Source organism: Balaenoptera ricei, chromosome 17, assembly GCF_028023285.1.
Source record: "Balaenoptera ricei isolate mBalRic1 chromosome 17, mBalRic1.hap2, whole genome shotgun sequence".
Taxonomy (NCBI): Eukaryota; Metazoa; Chordata; class Mammalia; order Artiodactyla; family Balaenopteridae; genus Balaenoptera; species Balaenoptera ricei.
The window spans coordinates 64427659-64453984 of record NC_082655.1 but is presented as its reverse complement, the minus strand read 5'-3'; the positions used below and the strand labels follow the sequence as shown (position 1 = coordinate 64453984).

At 39.3% G+C, this 26326-nt stretch overlaps 1 protein-coding gene across 1 annotated transcript in view; it reads left to right on the top strand.

Moving 5' to 3' along the window:
• LY96 (lymphocyte antigen 96) overlaps window positions 1–25247 on the top strand; it is a 28586-nt gene extending 3339 nt beyond the window's left edge. The window contains exons 2-5 of the mRNA XM_059901777.1: window positions 9507–9596; window positions 14255–14383; window positions 24430–24482; window positions 25117–25247. Of these exons, the coding sequence (XP_059757760.1) occupies window positions 9507–9596; window positions 14255–14383; window positions 24430–24482; window positions 25117–25215 (371 nt within the window). The 3' untranslated portion in view covers window positions 25216–25247. The remainder of the gene's footprint in view (window positions 1–9506; window positions 9597–14254; window positions 14384–24429; window positions 24483–25116) is intronic.
• The last annotated feature ends 1079 nt before the right edge of the window (window positions 25248–26326 follow it).

Below are 26326 nucleotides of genomic sequence, written 5' to 3'. Positions count from 1 at the left end.
TGGCCTTTATTTATACTTCTGTTGATATATATGTGTACTATTCTCTAACCTGAAATATTCGTGTCCATCTTTCTGTTTCATGGAAACCTCTGAGGTCCATCAAAAGTCCTACCTCCCTTACAGAGCCTAGTCAAGTCAGTTGAATTTAATTCAGTTTAATACGTCTTTAATAGGCATTAGGTTTCATTATTATGCTGAGGAATACTGAGAATGCAAAGGTTATGTTAAGATGTAGCTGGTATCTTCAAGGAACTTCTGGCTTTTGTCTTACTTATGTGTAGTAGGAGGGATAACTATACATATCACCAGGATTCATTTGTTTATTCTGCAAACTCAACATGGCCACTGGGAAGTCTAAGAGCCATTTGGAGCTAGGACTCTTTTTTTTTTTTTCTTTTTAAATTTTTATTTATTTATTTATTTTTGGCTATGTTGGGTCTTCGTTTCTGTGTGAGGGCTTTCTCTAGTTGTAGCAAGTGGGGGCCACTCTTCATCGCGGTGCGCGGGCCTCTCACTATCGCGGCCTCTCTTGTTGCGGAGCACAGGCTCCAGACGCACAGGCTCAGTAGTTGTGGCTCACGGGCCTAGTTGCCCCGTGGCATGTGGGATCTTCCCAGACCAGGGCTCGAACCCATGTCCCCTGCATTGGCAGGCAGATTCTCAACCACTGCGCCACCAGGGAAGCCCAAGGACTCTTATACTCCTTTCCAAATCTGTTTCTTCCTAAATCTTCCCTATCTCATCATCCACCTAATTCCTTATCCCCAAACCAAGGGTATCCTTAATTATCTCTTTCCCTTATTTTTCACATTGAATTTATCGATGATTCCGTTTTTAATATCCCCAGAATATATTCTAAGGCCAACTACTTTTTTTTTTTTTTTTTCTGGCCACACTGTGTGACTTTTGGGATCTTAGTTCCCTGACTAGGGATTGAGCCCAGGCCATCACAGTGAAAGCACCAAGTCTGAACCACTGGACCGCCAGGGAATTCCCCAACTACTTTTTTTTTTTTTAATTTAATTTTTATTTTATATTGGAGTATAGTTGATTTACAATGTTGTATTAGTTTCAAGTATACAGCAAAGTGATTCAGTTATACATCTACAAATATCCATTCTTTTTCAGATTCTTTTCCCGTATAGGTTATTACAGAATATTAAGTAGAGTCCCCTGTGCTACACAGTAGGTCCTGTTGATTATCTATTTTATATATAGTAGTGTATATATGTTAATCCCAGACTCCTAATTTATCCCTCCTCCCCACCTTTCCCCTTTGATAACCGTAAGTTTGTTTTCTATGTCTGTGAGTCTGTTTCTGTTTTGTAAATAAGTTCCTTTGTATCTTTTTTTTAGATTCCACATATAAATGATATCATATGGTATTTGTCTTTCTCTGTCTGACTTACTTCACTTAGAATGATAATATCTAGGTCCATCCATGTTGCCACAAATGGCATTATTTCATTCTTTTTTATGGCCGAGTAATATTCCATTGTATATTCCACATCTTCTTTATCCATTCCTCTGTCGATGGACATTTAGGTTGCTTCCATGTCTTGGCTATTGTAAATAGTTAAAGCCAACTACTTTTCACTTTCCTTTGTTCACCACTCATGTCACCTTCGTCTCTTCTGTGGCCTCTGCAACATCCTCTTAAATTGTCCTTTCTCCACTTTAATTCTTGCCTCCATACAATCAGTTCTTAGCTTAGAGACCAGAGAGATCTTTTAAAAATGTAAATAAGTTATATAATGTTATTTCAATTGCTTAAAGCCCCCCAGTGGCGTTTCACTACAATTAGAGTGAAATCCCAACTTTGTACCAAGGCGTCCAAGACCCCTCGAGATGGCCCTTGCCTACCTGTCTGATTCCTATGATTCCCATGATTCCCACCCTCCCTCATTATTTTCCATTTACACTGACCTATATTATTATTATGGTTATTGTTTGTATTACCAATATAACCAGCATAAAATTTACCCTTTTAATGATTTTTAAGTGTACAATTCAATGATATTAAGTACATTCACATCACTTTGCAACTATCACCATTATCCATTTTTGGAATTTTTCATCATCCCAAACAGAAACTCTGTACCCATTAAACAGTAACTCCCCATTTCTTCCTCCCCCCTAGTCCCTGGTAACCTCTACTGTCTGTCTCTGTGACTTTGTCTATTATATGTATCTCATGTAGCAGTCTTTGTGTATATATGTGTGTGTTTGTTTTTGTTGCTTGAACACGTCAAAGTCATTGTCACCTATGAGTCTGTACTCCTGATTACAATGTCCACAGGGTTGGTTGCTTTCTGTCACTCACTTACTGGATACCGTAGTTGAGGTATCTCTACCCATTGCCACCCCCAACTCCTCCATCCCCACCGTACACTCAGTCTTTCTCTCATGGCCCTGTTTGGTTTCTTTACTAGAGTGCACATTTATCAAGAGCCGGGCCCTTGCCTGTCTTGTTCATTGTTTCTCTAGTGCCTAGAGCAATATTTGGTGCTAAGCAGAAGTGAATAAACACACATTTATTATCTACAGTGTGTTACGTGCAAGAGACATGAAAAATGAATGAGACATTCTTCCTGCCCTCAAGGCTTGTGCTATTTTTATGAAGAAGACTGACATGCAAGCAAATAATTGTAGTAAACATTTTAAATGATCATCGAAGGATGATCAAGTACTGTGAATGATAGTGTGTTTGTGGCTGTCGGGCTGGGGAGGTGTGGAGGAGTCAAGGAAGATTTAACAGCATTGTTGATATTTGAGTACATTTTGAAGGCAGACAAGGAGTTTCTAGATGGATGAGGACAGGGCATTCCTGTCAGAAGGAACTGCATATTTATGTAATGGAAATTCTGTTAAAGAGGTAAAATGAAGTGCTGTGATGGTTCAACTCCAGCTAATGCTTCCTCCCTTGATCTCCAATAGTACTTAATACCAACACTCAGGGTGGCACTGGTTTCATTTCCTGTGCCAACTGCAGTTGCCTGGACTCTTGGGTTAAGAAGGATTCTGAAGCAGAGCTCAGTGGGAAAAAGTGCTATGATGGATTCACAATGCTGACATTTGTGGTTGCAGGGGACACCAGAGGCTCTTGTACTGTGCTTTTGCTGAACCTGGTCACTACTTTCTGTGGTATTTAATAAACCAAATGTAGAATTTTACCATAAACATGGTGACTTTAAAGTAATAAAGCTATTTTCCGTTAGCTCCCAAACCTTTGCAAATAAATTAAAAATCACATGCTATGTACTGTTATGTGATCTTTTGATTCTTATATCTAATTTTTTTAATGTATGGTGGTCTTGTCTTCCTAGAAAAATCTTAGGCTTCCTGACATAAAGATTAAGGTTACACTTCTATTCTCCACCCTCATCCCACCCTACCCCACTCTGCCTTGCTCTGGTGCTGGCTTAACACTGAGCACCCACAGGGGTATTCTGAACATTTGTCTGATTGCATTGACTTGTCGATGGTTTCATCATAATCAGACCAACTTCAGACATGTGGGAACCTTAACTGAAGATAGAGAATTGCCCTTATGACATACAACATGGCCCTGGTGATTCACTGCTTTTAACTTGTTCCCGGCCTTGCTGCAGAGTCTTGGTTGGCTTGCTCTGAGGGTTTTCTACAAGCTTATCACTGAGAAAGAAGAGACACATTGCACTGTGCTCGGTAATGCATATGAAAGTGCCCACGTTTCAATACCATGTCAACCTTTCACGGTAAGAAAGTTAATAAGTATATTAATTATGCAAACCTTCAAAAATATAGGTGAAAAAAAAAGAAAAGAAGGCACCATAAGCCTATCACAGTTAAGAATTAACCACTATGAGCATTCTGATATTTTGGTAAATATTCTTTTAGATATATAATGATATATGTTGAAAACAGTAAAAGTAGAACCATATTGTATATACTGTTGGGTAACCAGCATTTTTAAAACTTGATAGTATACCATAAACATCTATAACATTAAATATCCTAAAAATTCATGTTAATGACTGTATATTAATTCAGTAAATAGATGCACAATATTTATTTATTCAGTCACCTCTGAGCATTTTTTTACTTGAGATATAATGGATATATAACATTATATTAGTTTCAGGTGTACAACATGATGCGGTATTTGTATATATTGTGAAGTGATCACCGCGATAAAGCTAGTTAGCCTCCATCACCTCACATAGTTACAATTTTTTTCTTCTTTTGGTGAAAACTTTTAAGATGTACTTTCTTAGCAACTTTCAAATATGTAAAACAGTATTATTAACCACAGTCACCATGCTGTACATTACTTCCCCATGACTTATTTATCTTGTAACTGGAAGTTTGTACCTTTTGACCCACTTCACTCATTTCTCCGATCTCCCACCCCCTACCTCTAGCAGCCTCTGTGTCTGTGAGTTTATTTTTTGTCTTTTGAGTGTGTTTGTTTTTTAGATTCCACATATAAGTGAAGTCATACAGTATTTGTCTTTTTTTTTTTTTTTGGCTGCGCCACACAGCTGATAGGATTTTAGTTCCCCAGCCCGGGCCCTCGGCAGTGAGAGCTCGGAGTTCTAACCACTGGACCACCAGGGAATTCTCTGTCTTTCTTTGTCTGACTAATTTCATTTAGCACAGTGCCCTCAGGTTTCATCCATGTTATTGCAAATTGGGCAGGTTTTCCTTTGGTCATAATCCACACAGGAATAAACATCTTTGCATCAAATGTTTGTGAACATCCATGATTCGATAAAATGACTGTTAATATAGCTCATTCTGTGAGACTTTTATTGCAGGCAAACTCAATTCATTGAATGAGAGCTGTTAACATTAATTTTAAGGGTTGCATTCTGGGGCAAATTAAATAAAACTGGTTTAATCTCTTTCCCCTCCTCCTCAGGGCTTTTATAAGCTCTTCTACATCCTTCTTGAAACTTCTTATTTAGGAAGATTTGTTTATTAACTCATTCATTCATGTATTCAGTCACTTACCATTTACTAGAATTCTAAGTACTTGATGTGTATTTTCTATTTTTAACCAATGGAACATACAGAAAGGTGAGGAGAGTATAGAAAAGAAGAACAATGTAGAAAAGAACAGGTTAAAAAGTATGAAAATGGAACAAGTAATTTTATGAAAATATGTTTTGGGGAGTTCACCCCCTTCCCCACAGTTTAAAGTAATTCACTACCTTCAACCTCCACCTTAACAATGTAAGGGCATTAAAATACTAATCTGTTTACATTATAGGGAGTTTTTTTGGTATTCGTACAGTATTTTAAATTTTATCTTACTGTGGTAAGAACATTTTACATGGGATCTACCCTCTTAAATTTTTGAGTGTACAGTACATCATTGTTGACCGTAGCCATGAAATTGTACAGCAGATCTCTACAGCTTATTCACTTGCTTGACTGAAACTCTATGCCCATTGATTGGTAACTCCCCATTTCCCTCTCCCCTCAGCCACTGGCAACCACCATCCACTCTTTGATTCTATGAATTTGACTATTTTAGATACGTGGGCTCAGGCAGTATTTGTCCTTATATGACTGGCTTATTTCCTTTAGCATAATTTCCTCAAGGTTCTTCCATATTGTAGCATATTGCAAAATTTCCTTTTTTTTTAAGACTAAATAGTATTCCGTTGTATGTATATACCACATTTTCTTTATGCATACAACTGTTGATGGACATTTAGGTTGTTCCCACATCTTGGCTATTGTGAATAGTGCTGCAATGAATTTAGGAATGCTAATATCTCTTCAAGATCCTGATTTCAATTGTTTTGGATAAGTACCCAGAAGTGGGATTGCTGGATCATATGGTGGTAATATTTTTAATTTTTTGAGGAATCTCTATATTGTTTTTTATAGCAGTTGCAGCAGTTGCATTCCTACCAGCAGTGTGCAAGCATTCCAGTTTCTCCTCATCCTTGCCAACTCTTGTCCTTCTTTTCTTTTTTTGATAATAACCACTCTGACTGGTGTGAGGTGATATCTCATTGTGGTTTTGATTTGCATTTTCCTGATGCTTAGTGACGTTGAGCATTTTTTCATATACCTGTTGGCCATTTGCATGTTTTCTTTGGAGAAATGTCTATTCAAGTCCTTAGCTCATTTTATTTTATTTATTTATTTATTCACACACACTGTATTTTATTTTTACAAGAGATAAATAAACTGACACCAAGCATTGTAAATGGATGACCACAACAAAAGCAACAATGATTGCAATTACCAAACACAAAACACACTCATACTATGTCATAATATTGACATTCAGTCCAGTAATCCTCCACTGTAACAGCTCCTTTACTTTGCAGTGAAAATTGATTTGTATATTTTTTGCCTCTGAGTCCTTGTGGGATTTTTTTTTTTATTCAAACAGAAAGTCACAGAAATTATAATCATCCTCATCAGTTCACTCAGTCCCATGTAATTAATTTTTTTTTTATCTTGATCTTTTGTTAGTACTTTTATGAATTCATCAGTTTTCCATTACAGTTCTGAAAATGCTTATTCATTCAGTTCAGCAGTATAGTCAGTTACCAGAAACCTGTACTTGTCAGAGTCTTTTCCATGGATTCCTTGAAGGTGAAACCCTTTTATAGGGACATTTTTGTGAAAGCATCAGAGTACACCCAGAACTGTCTGTAAATGACAAAAGACGTAAAAATGACCACAGTTAAAGATTTGATGAAAGTTCATAATAATGCAATTGACAAGGAAATTTAGTTATTTCTGAGATATACATTTCAAAGTAATAACTAGAATTATGACTTATAACATTATACCAGAACATATAAGATTTTTAGAAATTTCATGTAATGTCTGAAACATTTATATTAACATATTTCCATACAAGTAACCCAAAGAAAGTTTAGCATTAGTTTTTTTGTTTGTTTGTTTGTTTATACCGCAGGTTCTTATTAGTCATCAATTTTATACACATCAGTGTATAAATGTCAATCCCAATCGCCCAATTCAGCACACCACCATGCCCACCCCACCGCAGTTTTCCCCCCTTGGTGTCCATACGTTTGTTCTCTACATCTGTGTCTCAACTTCTGCCCTGCAGACCGGTTCATCTGTACCATTTTTCTAGATTCCACATACATGCGTTAATATACGATATTTGTTTTTCTCTTTCTGACTTACTTCACTCTGTATGACAGTCTGTAGGTCCATCCACGTCTCAACAAATGCAAGTCCTTAGCTCATTTTAAAATCAGGTTATTAGTTTTATTACAGTTGAATTGTTGGAATTCCTTATATATTTTGGAGATTCACACCTTATCAGATATATGCTTTTCAAGTATTTTCTCCCATTCCATAGGCTGCCTTTTCACTCCGTTGATTGTTTCCTTTGCAGTACAGAAGCTTTTTAGTTTGATATAGTCCCACTTGTTTATTCATGTTTTTGCTGCCTTTGCTTTTCATGTCATATCCATGAAATCATTGTCAAGACCAATGTCATGAAGCTTTTCCCCTGTATTTTCTTCTAGGGTTTTTACAGTTTTGAATCTTATGTTTAGGTCTTTAATCCATTTTGAATTGGTTTTTGTTTGTGGTATAAGATAAAGGTCCAGTTTCTTTCTTTTGCATGTTTCGCCAGCACCATTTGTTGAAGAGACTGTCCTTTCCCCATTGTGCATTCTTGGCATCCTTGTCAAAGATTAGTTGACAAAATACACATGGATTTACTTCTGGGCTCTCTGTTCAGTTCCATTGGTCTACATGGCTGTCTTTTTGCCACTACCATACTGTTTTGATTACTGTAGCTTTGCAGTATAGTTTGAAATCAGGAAATGTGATGCTTCCTCTTTCGCAAGATTTTCTTGCCTATTTGTCATCTTTTGTGGTTCCATATGAATTTTAGAGTTGTTTTTTCTATTTCTGTAAAAAATGCCATTGAGATTTTGATAGAAATGTATTGACTCTATAGATTGCTTTGGGTAATATGGACATTTTAATAACATTAATTCTTCCAATCAATGAACATAAGATAGTTTTCCATTTGTTTGTGTCTTGTTTAATTTCTTTCATCAATGTTTTGTAGTTTTCAGCATACAAGTCTTTCACAAACTCCTTAGGTAAGTTTAATCCTAGATATTTTATTCTTTTGGTGCTATTGTAAGTGGGATTGTTTTCCTAATTTCCTTTTTGTATAGTTCATTGTTAGTGTATAGAAATGCAACTGATATTTTGGATTTTGATTTTGTATCCTGTAACTTTACTGAATTTTTTGATTAGTTCTGACAATTTTTAATGGAGTTTTTAGGGTTTTCTAGATATAAAATTATGTCATCTGCAAACAGAAAATTTTACTTCTTCTTTTCTGATTTGGATGCCTTTTATTTATTTTTCTTACCTAATTCATCTGGCTAGGACTTCCAGTACTATGTTGAGAGTGGGTATCCTTGCCTTGCTTCTGATCTTAGAGGAAAAACTTTTAGTTTTTCACTGTTGGGTATGATGTTAACTATGGACTTTTCATATATGACCTTCATTATGTTGAGGCCATTTCCTCTAATTCTAGTTTGTTGAGAGTTTTTATCATGAAAGGATGTTGAATTTTGTCCTCTATTGAGATGGTCATGCGATTTTTATTCTTCATTCTATTAATGTGGCATATCACATTAATTGATTTTTGTGTGTTAGACCATCCTTGCATCCCACGGATAAATGCCTCTTAGTCATGGTATATGATCCTCTTAATGTGCTGTTGAATTCAGTTTGCTAATATTTTGTGAGGATTTTTGCATCTAAACTCATTAGGGATATTGGCTTATAGTTTTCTTGTAGTGTCTTTGTCTTGCTTTACTATCAGGGTAATGCTAGCCTCATAAAATGAGTTTGGAAGGGTGCCCTCCTCTTCATTTTTTTGGAAGAGTTTGAGAAGGGTTGGTGTTAATTCTGACTTAAATGTTTTGTAGAATTCTCCTGTAAAGCCATCTGGTCCTGGACTTTTCTTTGGGAAATTTTTGATTACTGATTCAGTCTCCTTACTAGTTATAACACTGTTCAGACTTTCTTTCTTTAGTCCTCTGGGGATCTCCTTGGAAAATGTGGGGCTCTGAATGCATGAACCAATCTCTTCTCTCTGAGTGAAATTGAGGGGTAGGTTATCTCTTCCTAATTATGCTATGCCAGCAGCAGTGTCTCTTGTGAGAGGTGTCCCGAACCTCAGTACTGAATTGGTGAGTCTGGTTTTACATTCTCCTGGATGCAGGAAACTTTCGGTTGGTTTCTGATTTCTCACAAAGGGAAATTGTCCGTAAATTTTTGCTGAACTGGTGTGTTGGTCAAGGGAAGGAGGACTTTTTACTCTACCATCTGGCTGACTTCACTCCTCTGGGGAGGGAGATATTTTTAACTACCCTCAATTTTTCTCATTATAAAATTTTAATGCTAAAGGTAGTTTTGGGGAGCTGATATTCAGAATACTTATTGTAAATGATTTATAGTAATTTTATTGACATTTTCTTTCTTCCATTTAGATAACTTGAAATTCCCTATTTCAGTAAATTCTGATCCCTGTATAACATTGAAGGGAGGCCGTGGAAATCTGTATCTTTACTACATTCCAAGTAAGTCCAAAGTTTTGTTTTTGTAGATCAATTAAAAGGGTTCCAGAAATATCAATGAAAAATGATGGTGTTCTAAATGTATGTGTATTAGTTTTCTCTTGCTATGTAACAAATTATCACAATCTTAATGGCTTAAAACAGGACATATTCTTTATCTCATAGTCTTTGTATATCAATAGTCTGGGCATGGCTTACCTGTGTCAGCTTCAGGAGGTCTCCCACAAGGCTGCAATCAAGGTGTTGGCCAGGGTTTCTTCTGAAGGCTCAACTAGGGAAGGACCCAATTCTAAGCTTATGTGGTCGTTGACAGTGTTCAGTTTCTGTCTGACTGTTGGCCAGCCCTCAGTTCCTTGTCATGTGGGCCTTTTCATCATGGCTTCTTGTTTCATTGAAGTTAGCAAGGGGGACAGTTAACTAACAAGATAGAAGTCACAGTCTTATGTAGCCTAATGATGAAAGTGCCACCCTATCACCTTTGCTGTATTCTGTTTGTTAGAAGCAAGTCACTAGGCTAGCTTACACTCATGAGGAGGGATTACATAATGGCATGGTAAAAATTGAAATAATTTGAAACTTCTAACCATCTGCTAGGTATATCCATTGTCAATCATTAGATATTCAGCTGATAAGTAAACTTGGGTTTCCATGAGTCAAGGATTTGTGTATGAGCAAGCCAGGACTTTTTTTCCTAGAGGTGACCTTTCTAGAAAAAAATATGATGATGATGATGATATGAAAAAAGGCAATGATTTTTGTTTTGTGTTATTTCTTCTTTTTCCTCTCTATGAGTTTACTTGCCATCATCTTATAAAAGTTAATTGGGTGATGGTGATAGCATTGGGCTGGATCTGAGTGTTTGTGAAAACACACAAAACTTTCATCCTCTCCTACTGGTCAGCTGTTGCCTGTAAGGATCCCAGGAAATTCAGTTGTAATCATCATCATTATCATTATTGTTTTCATTTTCACTATTATCATTTACATCCTAGCTTATATTTGGCGCTTATACTTTAAAATGTGCTTTTACATAAATAAGCTAAAGAAACATATCACCCTGATTTTAGTTCTCCAGCTTACAGGAAAAAAGGTAGTTGAGAATCTAGAAATGATAGACAATAAACTTATGCTTTAATTTCCCTGAAAACCTGTATCTTGACACTTTGTTTCTGCATTCATTTATTCATTAAAAAATACTTAGTAAATGTATAGTTCATTTCAAGTATTATGCTAGGTGCTGTGATTTCATTGATAAATAAGCCATTCTCTTGACCTTCAAGAATCTCTCAGCGCAATAGGAGAGACAGATGTGTAGATAATATAGTATGATAAGTGAAATGATAGCAATAAGGCTTAGTGGTAGCACAGAGGAAAGAACAATGAGCTACTTGCTCCACTTTCTTGGCCAAGGGTGAAATAAATAATCTAAACTTTTTTTTTTTAATTGAAGTATAGTTGATTTATAATACTATATTAATTTCAGGTGTACAACATAGTGCTTCAGTACTTTTACAGATTATACTCCATTTAAAGTTATTACAAAATAATGGCTATATTTCCCTGTTCTATATGATATATCCTTGTTGCTTATTTTATACATAGTAGTTTGTATCTCTTAATCCCCTAAAATAATCTAAATTTTTGCCCAACGAAGGCTCTACAATTTCTTCCTCTTTTCTCAGGTTTTGTTTTCTGGTCGATGTGGTGTGCTTTACCTCTAGGTGCTTGCAAAAGTGATTATTTACATAATGAATGACCTCATTTTCAAGTGATCCCCTTCCCCTTACACACAGGAAGCAGGCCTTCCAGACCCAAGTAATAATAATACAGCACAGTTTCACTTAGGGTTCTCTGAAAAGCAGATACCAAGAAGGAATTAGACATACAAAGGATATTTTGGGGGGAAATGTTTGTGAACAATAAAGGAAAGAGGAAGCTAGAGCAGGCAAGGAGAGGATGCAGATAGAGGTGTTGGTCTGATACCTTTGAAATGAGAGAGAAGGAAGGATAATTTGGTAGGATGGTCATCAGACCAAAATGCATCCCTGAGACATCCTCAGCCAGGTCAGTGGGGAGTCTTAGAGCAAAGATAGCCTGTCACATGTGTCCCATGATAGGCAGGAGTAGGCTGGCTCTAGTGTCCTTGTTGTGCTCTGTCGTTATAGGAGCAGACTGTTAGGGTCTGGCCTCCGGATGAGTGCTAAGATATATCTGAAAGTGCAGTAGCTGATGGCTGTCTGCCCACTGCCCTCCTCCCCACAGATTCTTTGGAAGGGAGTCTTAAGCAGCACACCTCCATGGTCACCGCAAATACCCTAATCACTTACTAAATATGACATTTATATAACATGATATTAATTCAGTAATGAAAGAATTATTTAGTCATGTTTTTTTTAATAATGCTTTGCAGTTATGACCTGAGTTTCCCTAGAATATACTAGAACATCTGTATAAAATGTGGGCCACATTCATAGAAATCAACCTTATTTTTGTAGCCCTATCTCTACTTAAATTCAGTGAGAGCTATAAGAGCAATCTTGTACCAAAAATAGGTTGGGAATGGAAATGATTTGAGACTTCATAGCCTTGCTAATAAATTATATGTCACTATTAACTAATTGACATATACAGCTGGATCATAAGCCTTCCTCAAAGTTATTTCCAGAAGTTCCCAAAGTTGTGTTAGGTGAGCTCAAAAACAGTCTTCTTTGCTAAACCCCCGAGAGCCACCATGTTTCTTGTCTCTCACTCCAACACCCACATTGATATCTCTGGCCTGCTGAGCCACGCAAGTGGTACCTCACTTCAACCACTGTTCACGTGCCTAACATGACCACAGTGATATCTAAGGGCAAGAAGCTTCTCAAGATGTAGAGGGTTGAGATGTCAAAGCAGCACTTCCTTTCTTGGAATCATTGAAGACTGGAATCATAGTGTGTTCCACCCAGAAATGGAAGAAGATTCTTTGTTCTGCATTATCATTGGATGCCACGCTACCATGTGCTTGTATCTCAAGGCACCCCTTGTGAAAACAGCTATTCAACTTCTGTACACATCCCTGCTTTGAGAAAGGTTCAGGTCCATGTCCATGGCGTGGGCCACGGGGCCACTGTTTGAAACAGACTGTATAACGTTCTTCTTCTCTACGCTTTACCCTGAAAGTAGAGAAGTGGAGACAAATAAGGAAGTTTGGTGGTACTTTAGGCTCAGAGTAACGAGAGCCTGCATTAAGATAGTGGTAATGCGGATAAAAGGGACGCAAGTAGGATTGACCGGGATTAGGAATTCTAGTGCTGATTTGGTAATGAAGATAAGGAAATCAATTTTGGATCTTTTGGGTGTGGTAATAAGTGACATTTGAGTAGAGATATTGAATGCACACAGGGGACAGATGCTTAAAAGAAAAGTTGAGATTAAAGATGATGATTTGGGAGTTATTACCCTATGTGGTATTTAAAGCTGGGGAGAGTGTGCAGTGTGAAAACTGAGAAGCACTGAGATTAGAATCCTAAGAAAGATGAGTCAGTGAGCTAGACTGGGGAGAGGAGTCAGAACGGTTGGAGGACAAGAAGAGAGCGGTAGCACCAACACCAAAGGAAGGACAGGGTTTTGAGGAAGGAGCTGGCAGTTCTGTTCTGCACAGCCAAGGTCAAGGTAAAGATGGAAAAAATTTTTTTAATTTTTATTATGACTACAATGAGTCATGGTGACTTTGTTAGAAAAATACTTTCCATGAGATAGTGGTTACAATAATTGTTTTCATTATAAAAAAGATTGTGCATCTTGTCCAGTTGGACCAACTGAGTAACTTAGAAGAGTTGAGCAAAATGCATTTCTTCCTGGAATTTTCCATCTTCATTGGTAATAAAGAGATCCTGAGGAAATAATAAATAGCTCATCTATTTAATTTTTAATCAAAAGGTTCAATTTTGTTCTCCAAGAAATCTTTCATCAAAACAACCTTCCTGGGCTTCCCTGGTGGCGCAGTGGTTGAGAATCTGCCTGCCAATGCAGGGGACACGGGTTCGAGCCCTGGTCTGGGAGGATCCCACATGCCGTGGAGCAACTGGGCCCGTGAACCACAACTGCTGAGCCTGCGCGTCTGGAGCCTGTGCTCCGCAACGGGAGAGGCCGCGATAGTGAGAGACCCGCGCGCCGCGATGAAGAGTGGCCCCCACTTGCCGCAGCTAGAGAAAGCCCTAGCACAGAAACGAAGACCCAACATAGCAATCAATCAATCAATCAATCAATAAATCTTTAAAAAAACAAAAAAAAACAAAAACCAAAAAAACCAACCTTCCTTTCCCTTCCCTCTCTTTTGAATTTCCTAGTGGAACTATGACTACAACTGGAAATTTTATATTTTCATTTGATAGTTTTCTCAAAAATATAGGTTATTCTATTTTTAGGCATAGCCCACATAATTCTCACTGTGGAACAGCCTATTTGATTACAATCAACTAGTGGCCCTGTCAGAACTTCAGTTTTCTCATCTACAAAACAGGATAATAATATCCACATTATGGGTAGTTGTCATAATTAAATGAAATAATGTAGGAAAAGCACAGGGCATATTTTAAGTATACAGTAAATGTTGGTTATTAAATATTTATTAAAAAATACCTTATTTGAGGGGCTAATGAAATTTTTTTCTTTTTAAGGAAGAGACTTAAAAAGCTTATATTTCAATATCTATGTATCTTTTAAGTCCGTGAATTTCCCAGTGCGCAAAGAAGTTATTTGCCGAGGATCTGATGATGATTATTCTTTTTGCAGAGCTCTGAAGGGAGGTAAGCATTCAATTCATATTACCCTCAGAATAGAGTATAATACCTTATGAGAACGCTATGAAAATTAAATATGTTAAAAATGTGAAGCTCCTTTTCTGATAATAATTCTTTATTTCCATCCAAAGTTTTTCTTTTAGCAGTTTAAACAATATTTTACAATTATGTGACTGGATTATTATTAAGATGACACTTATTTGGTGTGTTTGAAGGGATATTAAAATTTTTACTTTGTTCAGATTAATACTGTATATTTACCTTTGGTTATGTTCTCTTTTTCTAAACATTGCATTTATTATTTTTCATAAAAACACAATAGATTTTTCTATGCAGTTACATTCGTTCCTTCAGTGTCTTTTCTCCCTTTTTATCCACCCTGCAATTATTCACAGAATCATAAAATTTCAAACTTTAGGAACTTAAAGGTCACTTACTGTAAACCCATGAATTTTTCCTTAATAATTTTTAAACTAGTATTTTAAATAGTTTAAAAAATTCTATATATCATATTGTCACATTACCAAAAATTAGAAAATGAAAACAATCAAAAAGTCACAGAATCATATTTCTAAGAACATTTTGGTGTATTTTGTTCTCATTTTAAAATTCATGCATATTGTTATGCAGTTGTAAGTATACTGTACTATAATTATTTTCTTTTTAAAAATTAATTAATTATTTGACCAGATAATGCATGTGGTTTAAAAATCAGAGTATAAATGTTACATAATGAAACATCTCCCTTAGTGGGTATGCCCTGGTTTACTTAACTATTTTCCTATTAGACATTTAGTTTTCCTCTGATATTTTTACTATTATAAATAATATAATGCATATATAAATATTCTCATATTTTAGATTTGAATATTCTCATGTTTGGAAGAAGGAGGTAACACATAACTCCAAGGGAGATTCCTGAGCTTAAATGGTTTGAATCTATGTGGTTTTGTTTACATAAGGCCGAATTGCTTTTCTGAAAGATTGTATCAGTTTATACATTGTACCACCGCCAATGTATACATATAGTAGTTTAATCTCTTGTCTTGTTAACATCGGGCATTATCATTTTATTTTATAAAATTTTTATTGGGGTATAATTGCTTTACAATGGCGTGTTAGTTTCTGCTTTATAATAAAGTGAATCAGCTATACGTATACATATATCCCCATATCTCTTCCCTGTTGCATCTCCCTCCCACCCTCCCTATCCCACCCCTCTAGGTGGTCACAAAGCACTGAGCTGACCTCCCTGTGCTATGCAGCTGCTTCCCACTAGCTATCTGTTTTACATTTGGTAGTGTATATATGTCCATGCCACTCTCTCACTTCGTCCCAGCTTACCCTTCCCCCTCCCCGTGTCCTCAAGTCCATTCTCTATGTCTTCAGAACCATTTTTTTTTAGATTCCATATATATGTGTTAGCATACGGTATTTGTTTTTCTCTTTCTGACTTCCTTCACTCTGTATGACAGTCTCTAGGTCCATCCACGTCACTACAAATAACTCAATTTCGTTTCTTTTTATGGCTGAGTAATATTCCATTGTATATATGTGCCACATCTTCTTTATCCATTCATTTGTCGATGGACACTTAGGTTGCTTCCATGTCCTGGCTATTGTAAGTAGAGCTGCAATGAACATTGTGGTACATGACTCTTTTTGAATTATGGTTTTCTCAGGGTATAGGGCATTATCATTTTAAAAAAGAAGTTTTTAAAAAACTTTATTAGGTTAAAAAACTTAAGCCTAATTGTTTTTTATTAACATTTTAAAAATTACTATTGCAGTTGAATGTTTTCCCCTATAATTATTTACCATTAACCAGTGCCCTCTCTTGTTTAAAAAAAGATTTCAGGTAGTTTACATGCATATGTTAATTTGAGCAACATAACATAAATTAGATAGACAAAAATTAGATGGGACAAAAATGGAAAATAAGGGTAGAGAATTAATGGAATGAGAGTAATATAAAAATTCTTAACAGAAAGGCTTATACTTGCTTTGACAGGGACATCAATTGGATTATACATTTTTTAGCAGTCAATAAAAAAAAAAGTTTCTGGGAGTTCCCTGGCGGTCCAGTGGTTGGAACTCTGCGCTTTCACTGCCAAGGGCCCACATTCGATCCCTGGTTGGGGAACTAAGATCCCACAGGCTGTGCAGTGTGGCCAAAAAAAAAAGTTTCTAAGTAAACCAATCTGCTTGCTATGCAAATGAAGCTTCAAGATATGTCTCCCAGCCAACCAACTCTCCGCATCTCTAACTTGTCTGCCACCCCCAAGCCACATACACATTGTGGAGCTGGCATTGCTTATGAGCCTGGGCTCAGAGCCATAAACACCTGAGTCTGTGTCCCAGCTTTTCCACCTATCAGCAATGTGACCTTGGGTGTTATTTAACCTCTATCAACCTCGTTTTCCTCATCTGGGAAATGGCAACGGTGAAACCTATTTTACATGGTTTTAAGGATTAAATTAGAGAATGTGTGTTAAAAAGCTTAGTACAGTGCTCAGCGTGAGAATTCAAGAATTATGGTGATTAAGTATTCATGTGCATAATCGGATCCTTCTTTTGTTCCTGACTTTATAGTCCTGTCATTTTTATAAGTGAGGAAACCGATGTCTGCAGTGGTTCAGTAATGTGCCCTTGGTCATTTGGAGATCTGGTAATGGAGTAGCCTCCTAACTCTTAAGAACTACTCTTCCACTGGCCATGCTTTCTTTCCCTTTGAAAGAAATCCTCGGGACTTCCCTGGTGGTCCAGTGCTTAGGACTCCACGCTTCCACTGCAGGGGGCATGGGTTCGATCCCTGGTCAGGGAACTAAGATCCCGCAAGCCTGCACTGTGGCCTAAAAAAAAAAAAAAAGAAACCAAAACAACAACAACAAAAAAGTGAAAGAAATCCTCTTGGTAGATTACTGTTGTTTAAAAAGTGTCCATTTCTCTCATACAACAGCTTTACAATTATTTCACTTAATCTCTGTGGGATTATGTTGACATTTATGTGAATTTTCAAAGTTTCACTTTCTTGAGATCAAAGATGTATCAGACTCAACCCAGCCTGCCTGCTTCTTCCCACCTCCCCTCCCTGCTTTCCACAAACATCTGTTGAACCTAATTTGAGCGAGTCATGATTTAGGTTGTGGTGATCCAAAGTTGAATGATAGGTTCTCCCTCTTCAGAAGGTCACTCTGTTCTGGGAAAAATAGTCATGGGAACAAATGTTACAAGGAAATGTCATAAATGCTAATAGATTATATGCTCTTAGTCTTAACTGCATAGTTACCAACTTACTGTGACAGGAGAACTCAGATAAGCCTTCAGAGAGTCTTTTATTAGAATCTTGAGTCTGAGAACATCAGAGAGTGAGGAAAAAGGACATCCCCTGAGAGGAAACAGCATATGCAAACGTATCTAGCCATGAAGGAATATGTTTTATTTGGGGAGTAGCTTTTTTGTAGCTGGAGCAGAATGTGTTTGTGGGGAATTGCTGGAGGTGAGCCTAGAAAAGGGGGAAGGAGCCAACATGTAAGTCATGCATAAAATATTGGCCTGCACCTTGTTGTTAGTGGGTGGGGATGACCCACTGAGATTTCCATTTTTGCAGATAACTAGGGTCCTTATGGAAGTGTTACCGACCAGTGTTCTTAGCCTTCCCTGATCGATAGAAATTGATAAGAGGGACTTCCCTGGTGACGCAGTGGTTAAGAATCTGCCTGCCAATGCAGGGGACACGGGTTCGAGCCCTGGTCCGGGAAGATCCCACATGCCGCGGAGCATCTAAGCCCGTGCGCCACAACTACTGAGCCTGTGCTCTAGAGCCCGCGAGCCACAACGACTGAGCCTGCGCTCTAGAGCCCGTGTGCCACAGTTGCTGAAGCCCGCGCGCCTAGAGCCCGAGCTCTGCAACAAGAGAAGCCACTGCAATGAGAAGCCTGCGCACCGCAACAAAGAGTAGCCCCCGCTAGTAACAGATTCCCTTGCTCATTCCCCGAGAAGGGGTGGGCGAGCTTGTTTCTTATATGGGATGACGGTAGGCGTGTGTCCAGGGGTCGGCCGGAGGCGTGGCTTAGGTGGTCTGCCCACCCCTTAGGTGGTGGTGTGTGCAGGGCGCATGCGCAGTACCCTGCTTTTGCTCCCGACACCCGGTTTTTGTTTCCGGCTCTTCAGAAGTGGCAGTTGGGGGTTTTTTTGGCCTTTTTGTATCTTGTTGTCCATAATTTGCCCTGACTGGGCCTGCATGCAGTTATTTTTCCTCCCTTACAGTTTCTCTATGATTTGTTGCTGGAGGAGACGTTAGTCCAGGTGCAAGCACTGCAGCAAAGGGTCCCAGGTCCCAGCCTGTCTCAAAAGGAGGTGGGGTTGGCTGAGGCAAGAAACTTGGACGGAAGGAAACACAGCTGGGAGGCTGTGTGAGGGACCACGAGGGCGGCCCTGGGAGTAAAGAGGAGGAGACGGAAGAGAGCGTATTGAGGAACAGGACAGGCAGGAAGTGCTGACTGATCTCATGTGGCAGGCAAACATTAGATAAATCAGGAACTGCTCCAGGGCCGTTGACTGGATGGACGGAAGTGCCATTATCAGAAATGATGTGTGCAAGAGGAAGGGGCAGATTTTTAAAGGATAACGAGTTCTGGTTTGGCACGTTGGGCTCAAGGTCATTTGGGAACATTCAAATAAACATGTCCATCTGGCAGCCAAATATATGGGCTTAGAGCTCAGGACATTCTGATTTAAGAAGCATTAATGCTGTCAACCGTTCCTTGAAAATTTGGGAAGCAAATGAGTACGGAACATACTTACCAACTTTTAAAATAACTTGCCTTTCTGTTGTCGTTACAAAGGTCATACATTTTTAGGATATGATATTTAGAAAATATGGGCAAGTGAACATAAAATAAAAATTACACATAATCATTCCACTTCTTTTATTTTTTAAAAATATTTATTTAATTAATTTATTTATTTTGGCTGCGCCGGGTCTTAGTTGCGGCACGTGGGATCTTCGTTGCGGCATATGGACTCCTTAGCTGCGGCGTGCATGTGGGATCTAGTTCCCTGACCAGGGATCGAACCTGGGCCCCCTGAATTGGGAGCACAGAGTCTTACCCACTGGACCACGAGGGAAGTCCCTCCACTTCTTATACACACACACACACACACACACACACACCCCTTCATTTCTTTCAAAAACACGTTTATGAATAAATAAATGGATATTTCAAAGGTGTTTTAAACTTAATAAGTCTGTTAGCCCTACTTTCAGAATTTTGCAAGGGTTGCTGTAACAAGGTACCACAAACTGGGTGGCTTAGAACAATAGAGATTTATCATCTAACAGTTCTGTAAGCTAGAAGTCTGAGATCAAGGTGCTGGTAGGGCTGTGCTCCCTCTGAAGGCTCTCGGGAAGGATCTGCTCCAGGCCTCTCTCCTAGGATCTGGCGGCCCCAGGAGACTCTTGCCTTGTAGATGACCATCGTCTTCCTGTGCCTTCACGTGGTCTTCCCTCTATGAATGTCAGTCTGCATGTCCAAATTTCCCCTTTTCATAAAGACACAGTCGTATTCAATTAGGGCCCACCTTAATTACTTCATCTTAATTTGACCGTCTGCAAAGATCCTATTTCCAAATAAGGCCATATTCACAGGTACTGGGGGTTAGGACTTGAATAGATCTTTTGGGGGGACACTGTGCAACCCCTTAATACCATCCGAGGCTTGGGTCCTGCGTCCTGCATAGTTGCCAGGAGACCTGGACTGGACCACCAGTGAGCTGCGTGGATCCCTTCTGGGAAGAGCAGAGAAGGGCCTAAGCTGAGGTTCTGTCTTCCTTTTCTCTGACTCTGCCTTGGTTCTCTCTTGGCGCCTTCACGAGGCTTCAAGCTAACTTCCCGTAAGAGGAGAGTGGGAGATACGTCTTTCTCGGAAAGAAAGACAAAACAGTTGAAAAAAGAGGGCTACTCCACAGAAGAGGTTAGAGCTCCTTCCCACGTGACCTGGTAAACATTTGGGCAGTTTCCCCAGGTAGAAATTTGGGAGTTACTTTTTTTTTTTTTTTTTTTGGCTGCACAGTGTGGCATGCGGGATCTTAGTTCCCTGACCAGGGATTGAACCCGTGGCCCCTGCCGTGGAAGCTCCGAGTCTTAACCACTGGACCACCAGGGAAGTCCTTTGGGAGTTACTCTTGATTTCTTCCTCAAACTCAAGTCCCATCCATCTCCCTCCCTCCTACAAAGCTGACAGGGTTTGCTTCACAACCAGGGCCCCATACTCAGAAGGGCTTCACATTTGGGGTTTACTACTCTGGCATCACATTCTTGAGACGCTTAGTCATTTTATCTTTGAGCGTGTGTCTTGTACACAGAGTGTGTTGGGACAGTGGTGCATGTGCCCACCTCCCTGCAGTACCATCGGGGCTGGGGTATGGCAGTGGCCGCCCCACCTGGGCTGGCAGCACCGCGGCACTGTTTAGTGGGTGACTAGGTGGGGGCCAGACGGTCTCCCCCGCGGCAGGTAGCTCGTGGAAGTATTGCACAGAGGTTGCAAAACCTTTGAGGGTCACTTGTGCATCTGCAGGCCTGTGGTAAAGAAAGATGCCCGATTTGGCTTCCTTGCCCCGCTCTGGGGTATGAGGCATCTGGCAGCATGTGGGAGGGTGACCCTGTCAGGCAGCTGTCAGGCCCAGGCTTTGCACAGGTGTCCCCCCACCTCCCACCCCCAGGTCGTTGTGGAGCAGCCCCTGGGTGCCTGTGAGCTTCTACACTTACCTTGCGCCCTGTGCCAGGGAACATTCCCTCAGATTCTTTCATGCCTGGGGGACCTTCTCTTCCTCCTTCCAAACTTCCTGAGCCTGGCTTAGGTCACTTTCTCCTGACCAGCTTCAGGCACCTTCTGGGGATGAGCCACGAAATATAAATTGTGAAACTTCAGTGATTCTGCCTCAGAGTTAAATGCTCTGATGTTTGTGTTTACGGTCGGCATTGTACAATATAAAGGGGAATGGTAAAATTCATGCTAATGATTAAAATTTTTGTTTTATTTTGAATACATTAAATAACAAACAAAAAATATGGCAGTGACTGTAGTTAGCGCTGCTGTGTGGTATATCTCTAAGTTGCTAAGAGAGTAGATCCTAAAAGCTCTTATCACAAGGAAAAAAACCATTTTTTTCTTTCTTTCTTTCTTTTTCTTTTTTTTTGGTTTTATGAGGTGATGGATTACCGTGATAATCGTTTTGCAGTGTATGTAGGTCAAGTTATTATGCTGTACACCTTAAATTTCTGTGCTATATGTCAATTATATCTCAATAAAATTGAAAGAAAAAAAATTTTTTAACTCATGGCAAGTAGAGAGAGAGGGAGAGAGAGACTATGGAAGAAAGGAAAAAACTTTGTATTTTAGTACCTTTAATGGATGTTTCCCCTGCTTTCTGAATAAGTGCCCTCCCATTTTCATTTTGTGCTTAGCCTTGCAAATTATGTAGCTGATCTGGGAGCCAGGTATGCAGGGACCAGGTAGTACCAAGAGCTGGAAATTCAAAAGTGACCAAAGCAAAGCCCCTGTCCTCATGGAGCTTGTAGGCCAGTGGAGGAAACAAGATGGTAACTAGGTCACGAAAGAAGATAAAGATGAAAGTGAAATAAGATTCAGTGTACGATAAGTGCTCTCAAGGAAAACAGCAGGATGACGAGACAGAGCATGATGAGGGAGGTTACCTGAGATGGAGGTCATGGGAGGCATTTACTTCCTCTTCCCTTCACCACTGTCACTGCCTCCTGGGCTCTCACGGGTCTCCCTGACTTTCAGTGCTCCCCTTAAATCCAGCTACTGTACAGCCGTGTGACTCATCTCTCTAAACAAACTCTGACCATTTCACATCCTTGGATGTTTCCCTATCACCTCCATTCTCTTAGTGTGGAACCTGAGCGCAGTCACGCTTACTTCTTCAGGTTTACTTCTTAGCACTCCTGCTGCTTCTTTGCTTTAATAACATTGAGCCCCTTGCAGGCATACGTGTAAGCTATACTGATTTTCGCCTTCCTGCCTTTGCTCCTCTTTTTCCAGCCACGTGGAATGTACCCCCTGCCTTCCTTCCCATCTTTTATGATGGTCCTACTGTCACAATAACAATAATATTAACATCAACTATAATATTCATAACATTATCATTATTATTCGCAAGATGCCATGGGAGGGGTGTCTAGAAAGGAGTAACATTTAATGTTATAATAAATGACATTTGAATGTTAATAACATTTAATGAGTGCTATGTTCCAGGCCTTGTTCTGAGCACTTACGTGTATTAACTTATATAGCCCTTGTGGACAAAGAATGTCACCTGCCATATCAGTAAACAGAGAATGTTGTGGCCATCAAGGCTTCAGCCACTGCAGCCGCCCCCTCCTTCCTCTCCCTTTCCCCCCACCGTGGTAGACTGTGAGGGGATTCAGGATGGAGAACACAGGATACCGGCCCTAGATAGTTAAGGTGCACATCAAAGGAATGATTCAGTGAGCCCAGACTCCTGCATCTTCCCATACATGGAAAAGTGCTAAATTCATGAACTTGAGAGGTCTGGTTTTTCTTTAATTAACAGTAATCTTTTGATGTTCCGACTATCTCAGTTTTTTTTGGAAAAACTTCTGTATATTCTGGCTCCTCGCTTACCTCTTTGGAGCAGTGCCTCAGAACTATCTGAGAGACTGTCTTCCAGGCTTAAGTCCTCAGTACGTCCACCGAATAAAACATAATTCTCAACTATAGGCTGTGCATTTTTTTCAGTTGACACCCTCATAATAATCCTACGGGGTAGGTGTCATTATCCACTGTCATTTCACTGAGGCACAGAGAAGTTAAGTGACTTGCCCAAGGTCACACACTGAGTAAGTAGAGGAGCTGGGATTCAAATCCAAGCAGTTCAGGTCCCAGAGCCATCACCCTTAACAAAAATGCTATCCTGCCTTTATCCTTACTGCATCTTTTCATTGCACATTGTATTTGGAATGGTTTCTTTGCATGTCTGTGTCCCCAAAAGACTTTAACTCTTTGAGGGAAAGGATGGTATTGTACTAACCCTTGTCTCCCCAGTCCCTGGTACATAGTAGGCTTTCGATAAATATTGGTTGAACTATTAAATTTGAACTGGATTAGCCTTGAATGAAAGATCGTAAGATCATGAAGATATGACCACTTTACTAAGTTCAAGAACCAACATCTTAATGTATTAGTACCCCTAATAAGAATACTCCCAGCAGCAAATAAATAAATGCTTATTTGTGAGAAATGAAGGTATAGATGTAGACATAATCTATTCATTTGCTGGTAAGGATTGTCTTTAGCCAACTTGGAGAAAAATAATCAATACAGTTTGCACTTGACTATTTATATTACTTTAAGAAAGATTTTTGGTCAATACTGCTTTTGTTAGAGGTTCAGAACATTTCTCTTTCTATCCCTACCCTGTAAGTTCACTCCTTTGTTGTTTCTGACTGGGTCAGTGGAGTGTGGTTTTTCCTGCATTTCTGACTCTGTCCCACAGCTTCCTCAGGGCCAGGCCCATGGCTGTGCATTTCAACAGTGACTACATATCTAGGCTTCTCGGTGGTGGGATTGGAAGGAGCTTTGGTATCCTGGCTGCCTCCCAAATCTCTCCTCCACCTTTAGGAAGATTTTTCTTTATCATTCCCTGATAAGAGGCAGCAACAATAAATAAGCACATATGTAACTTGGGATGAAGCATATTAGCACTAGCTTGTTCATCATTCATTCATTATTGAGACCAGTGGGCCTTACAAGTTTGTATCCGCTAAGGGATGAGATACAGGCTGATACTGAGAGGGGCTCAGTGTGGCAGAGGGAGCCATAGGAGAATCGTAGCCAGGGTATAAGATTCATTATTTCTCTACAGTTTTGCTTGGGATTGCTTCTGCCAGTAGTAAAATTGTAAGAGGTGCACTCCGTACTACAAACAAACAAACAAACAAGCAAGCAAACAAAAAAAGTCACCTGATGTCAGCCAATAACTTTTTGTATTTTGTATTTTGGTTGCAGAGACTGTGAATACAACAATATCATTCTCCTTCAGGGGAATACGATTTTCTAAGGTATTGTTCAAGTCATTTTGTACTTCCTTAACCTTTTGCAGTAACAGATGTGTTAAGAATTTGAAACAAGCAATTCACAGCTTCTAAAAGTATCGATTCAAGATTAAGATGTTCAGGGCTTTTTTTCACTTCTTTTTGGTTTTGGATAGTTTGCTATTTCTTCTTTCTGTGGAATGTGGAAAAATAGAAAACTTACACCGAAGAAAGTCCTCTTTAAATTTTATTTTTTCCTTCCAGCATACCTTGCTAAAAGTAATGCTCATTGTTAATATGTTGAATGATCTTTGGGTGAAAGCACTGTAGGACCATTGTGTATAACTCAGTAACTGCCTCCATGGATAATAATGATGTAATTCTAGATATTTGCATTAGAAATGCAATGAAATTTTGCACATGTTTCACTTTTGGTAACAATTTTAAGATAAACATTAATAATGCATATTCTTTACCTATTTTGTTACAAATTATATCTAATGTTTGAAGATTTCATAGGCTAGGCTAGAAAACTGAGAAAGTAAAAACCAATTCAATTTAAATGGGTTTCTCCTAGTAAGATAAAATTCTTATAAAAAAGTCTTACAAAATACAAGCATCTAACATTTTATATTAATGTATTTCTTACTACTCATTTTAGGGACGATACAATTGTATTACAGAAGCCATCGCTGGGAACACTGAAGAAAGGCTCTTTTGCTTGAACTTTACCGTCATACACCACCCTGATTTCAGTTAGAATAAATCGAGTATATGTTTTTATTTTTCAAAGGTTTTATTCTTCATTTAAAATCTTTTTTTTTTTTTTTATAAATTTATTTATTTTATTTATTTATTTTTGGCTGCATTGGGTCTTTGTTGCTGCGCGCGGGCTTGCTCTAGTTGCGGCGAGCGGGGGCTACTCTTCGTTGCAGTGCACAGGCTTCTCATTGCAGTGGCTTCTCTTGTTGTAGAGCATGGGCTCTAGGTGTGCGGGCTTCAGTAGTTGTAGCACGCGGGCTCAGTAGTTGTGGCGCACGGGCTTAGTTGCTCCGTGGCATGTGGGATCCTCCCGGACCAGGGCTTGAACCCGTGTCCCCTGCATTGGCAGGCAGACTCTTAACCACTGTGCCACCAGGGAAGTCTTTTCACTTAAAATTTTTTTTGCACAGTGTATTAGTTTGCTAGGAGTGCCATAGCAAATACCAGAGACTGGGTGGTCTAAACAACAAATTTATTTTTCACAGTTCTGGAGGCTGGAAATCTGAGATCAGAGTGTCAGCAGATTTGGTTCCTTTTGAGGCCTCTCTCCTTGGCTTGTAGATGGCCTTCTCCTCCCTGTGTCTTCACATTATCTTCCCTCTGTGCGTGTGTCCTAATCTCCTCTTCTTATAAGGACACCAGTCATGTTGGTTTAGGGCCCGCCTGAGTGACATCATTTTACCTTAATTACCTGTTTAAAGACCCTGTCTCCAAATCCAGTCGCATTCAGAGGTACTGGGGGTTAGGGCTTCAGCATGTGAATTTTGAACGTTCACAGTTGAGCCCATAGCACACATAGACACATAGCCCATAATACAGCCTCTTCAATCGGTCGACTTCTCTCCATTTCCTGCCTCTACCCTGGGACAAGTTGCCAGCCTTGCTCCCGTGGACGCCTCTGCTGCCTCCTGACTGGTTGTCCTGCACCTGGTCGGGTGCCTCAGGTAAGTCATCCTCCACAAAGGTAGTTTCAATAATACTTTCAAAATACAGGTCCTGTCACGTCACTGCAGTGCAAATGGAACAAAACAAAACAAAAACAAACAAGGCCCTTCCTATGGCTTTTGATTCCTTTCGGGATAAAGCTGGAATCTTTCGGAGAGTATGCC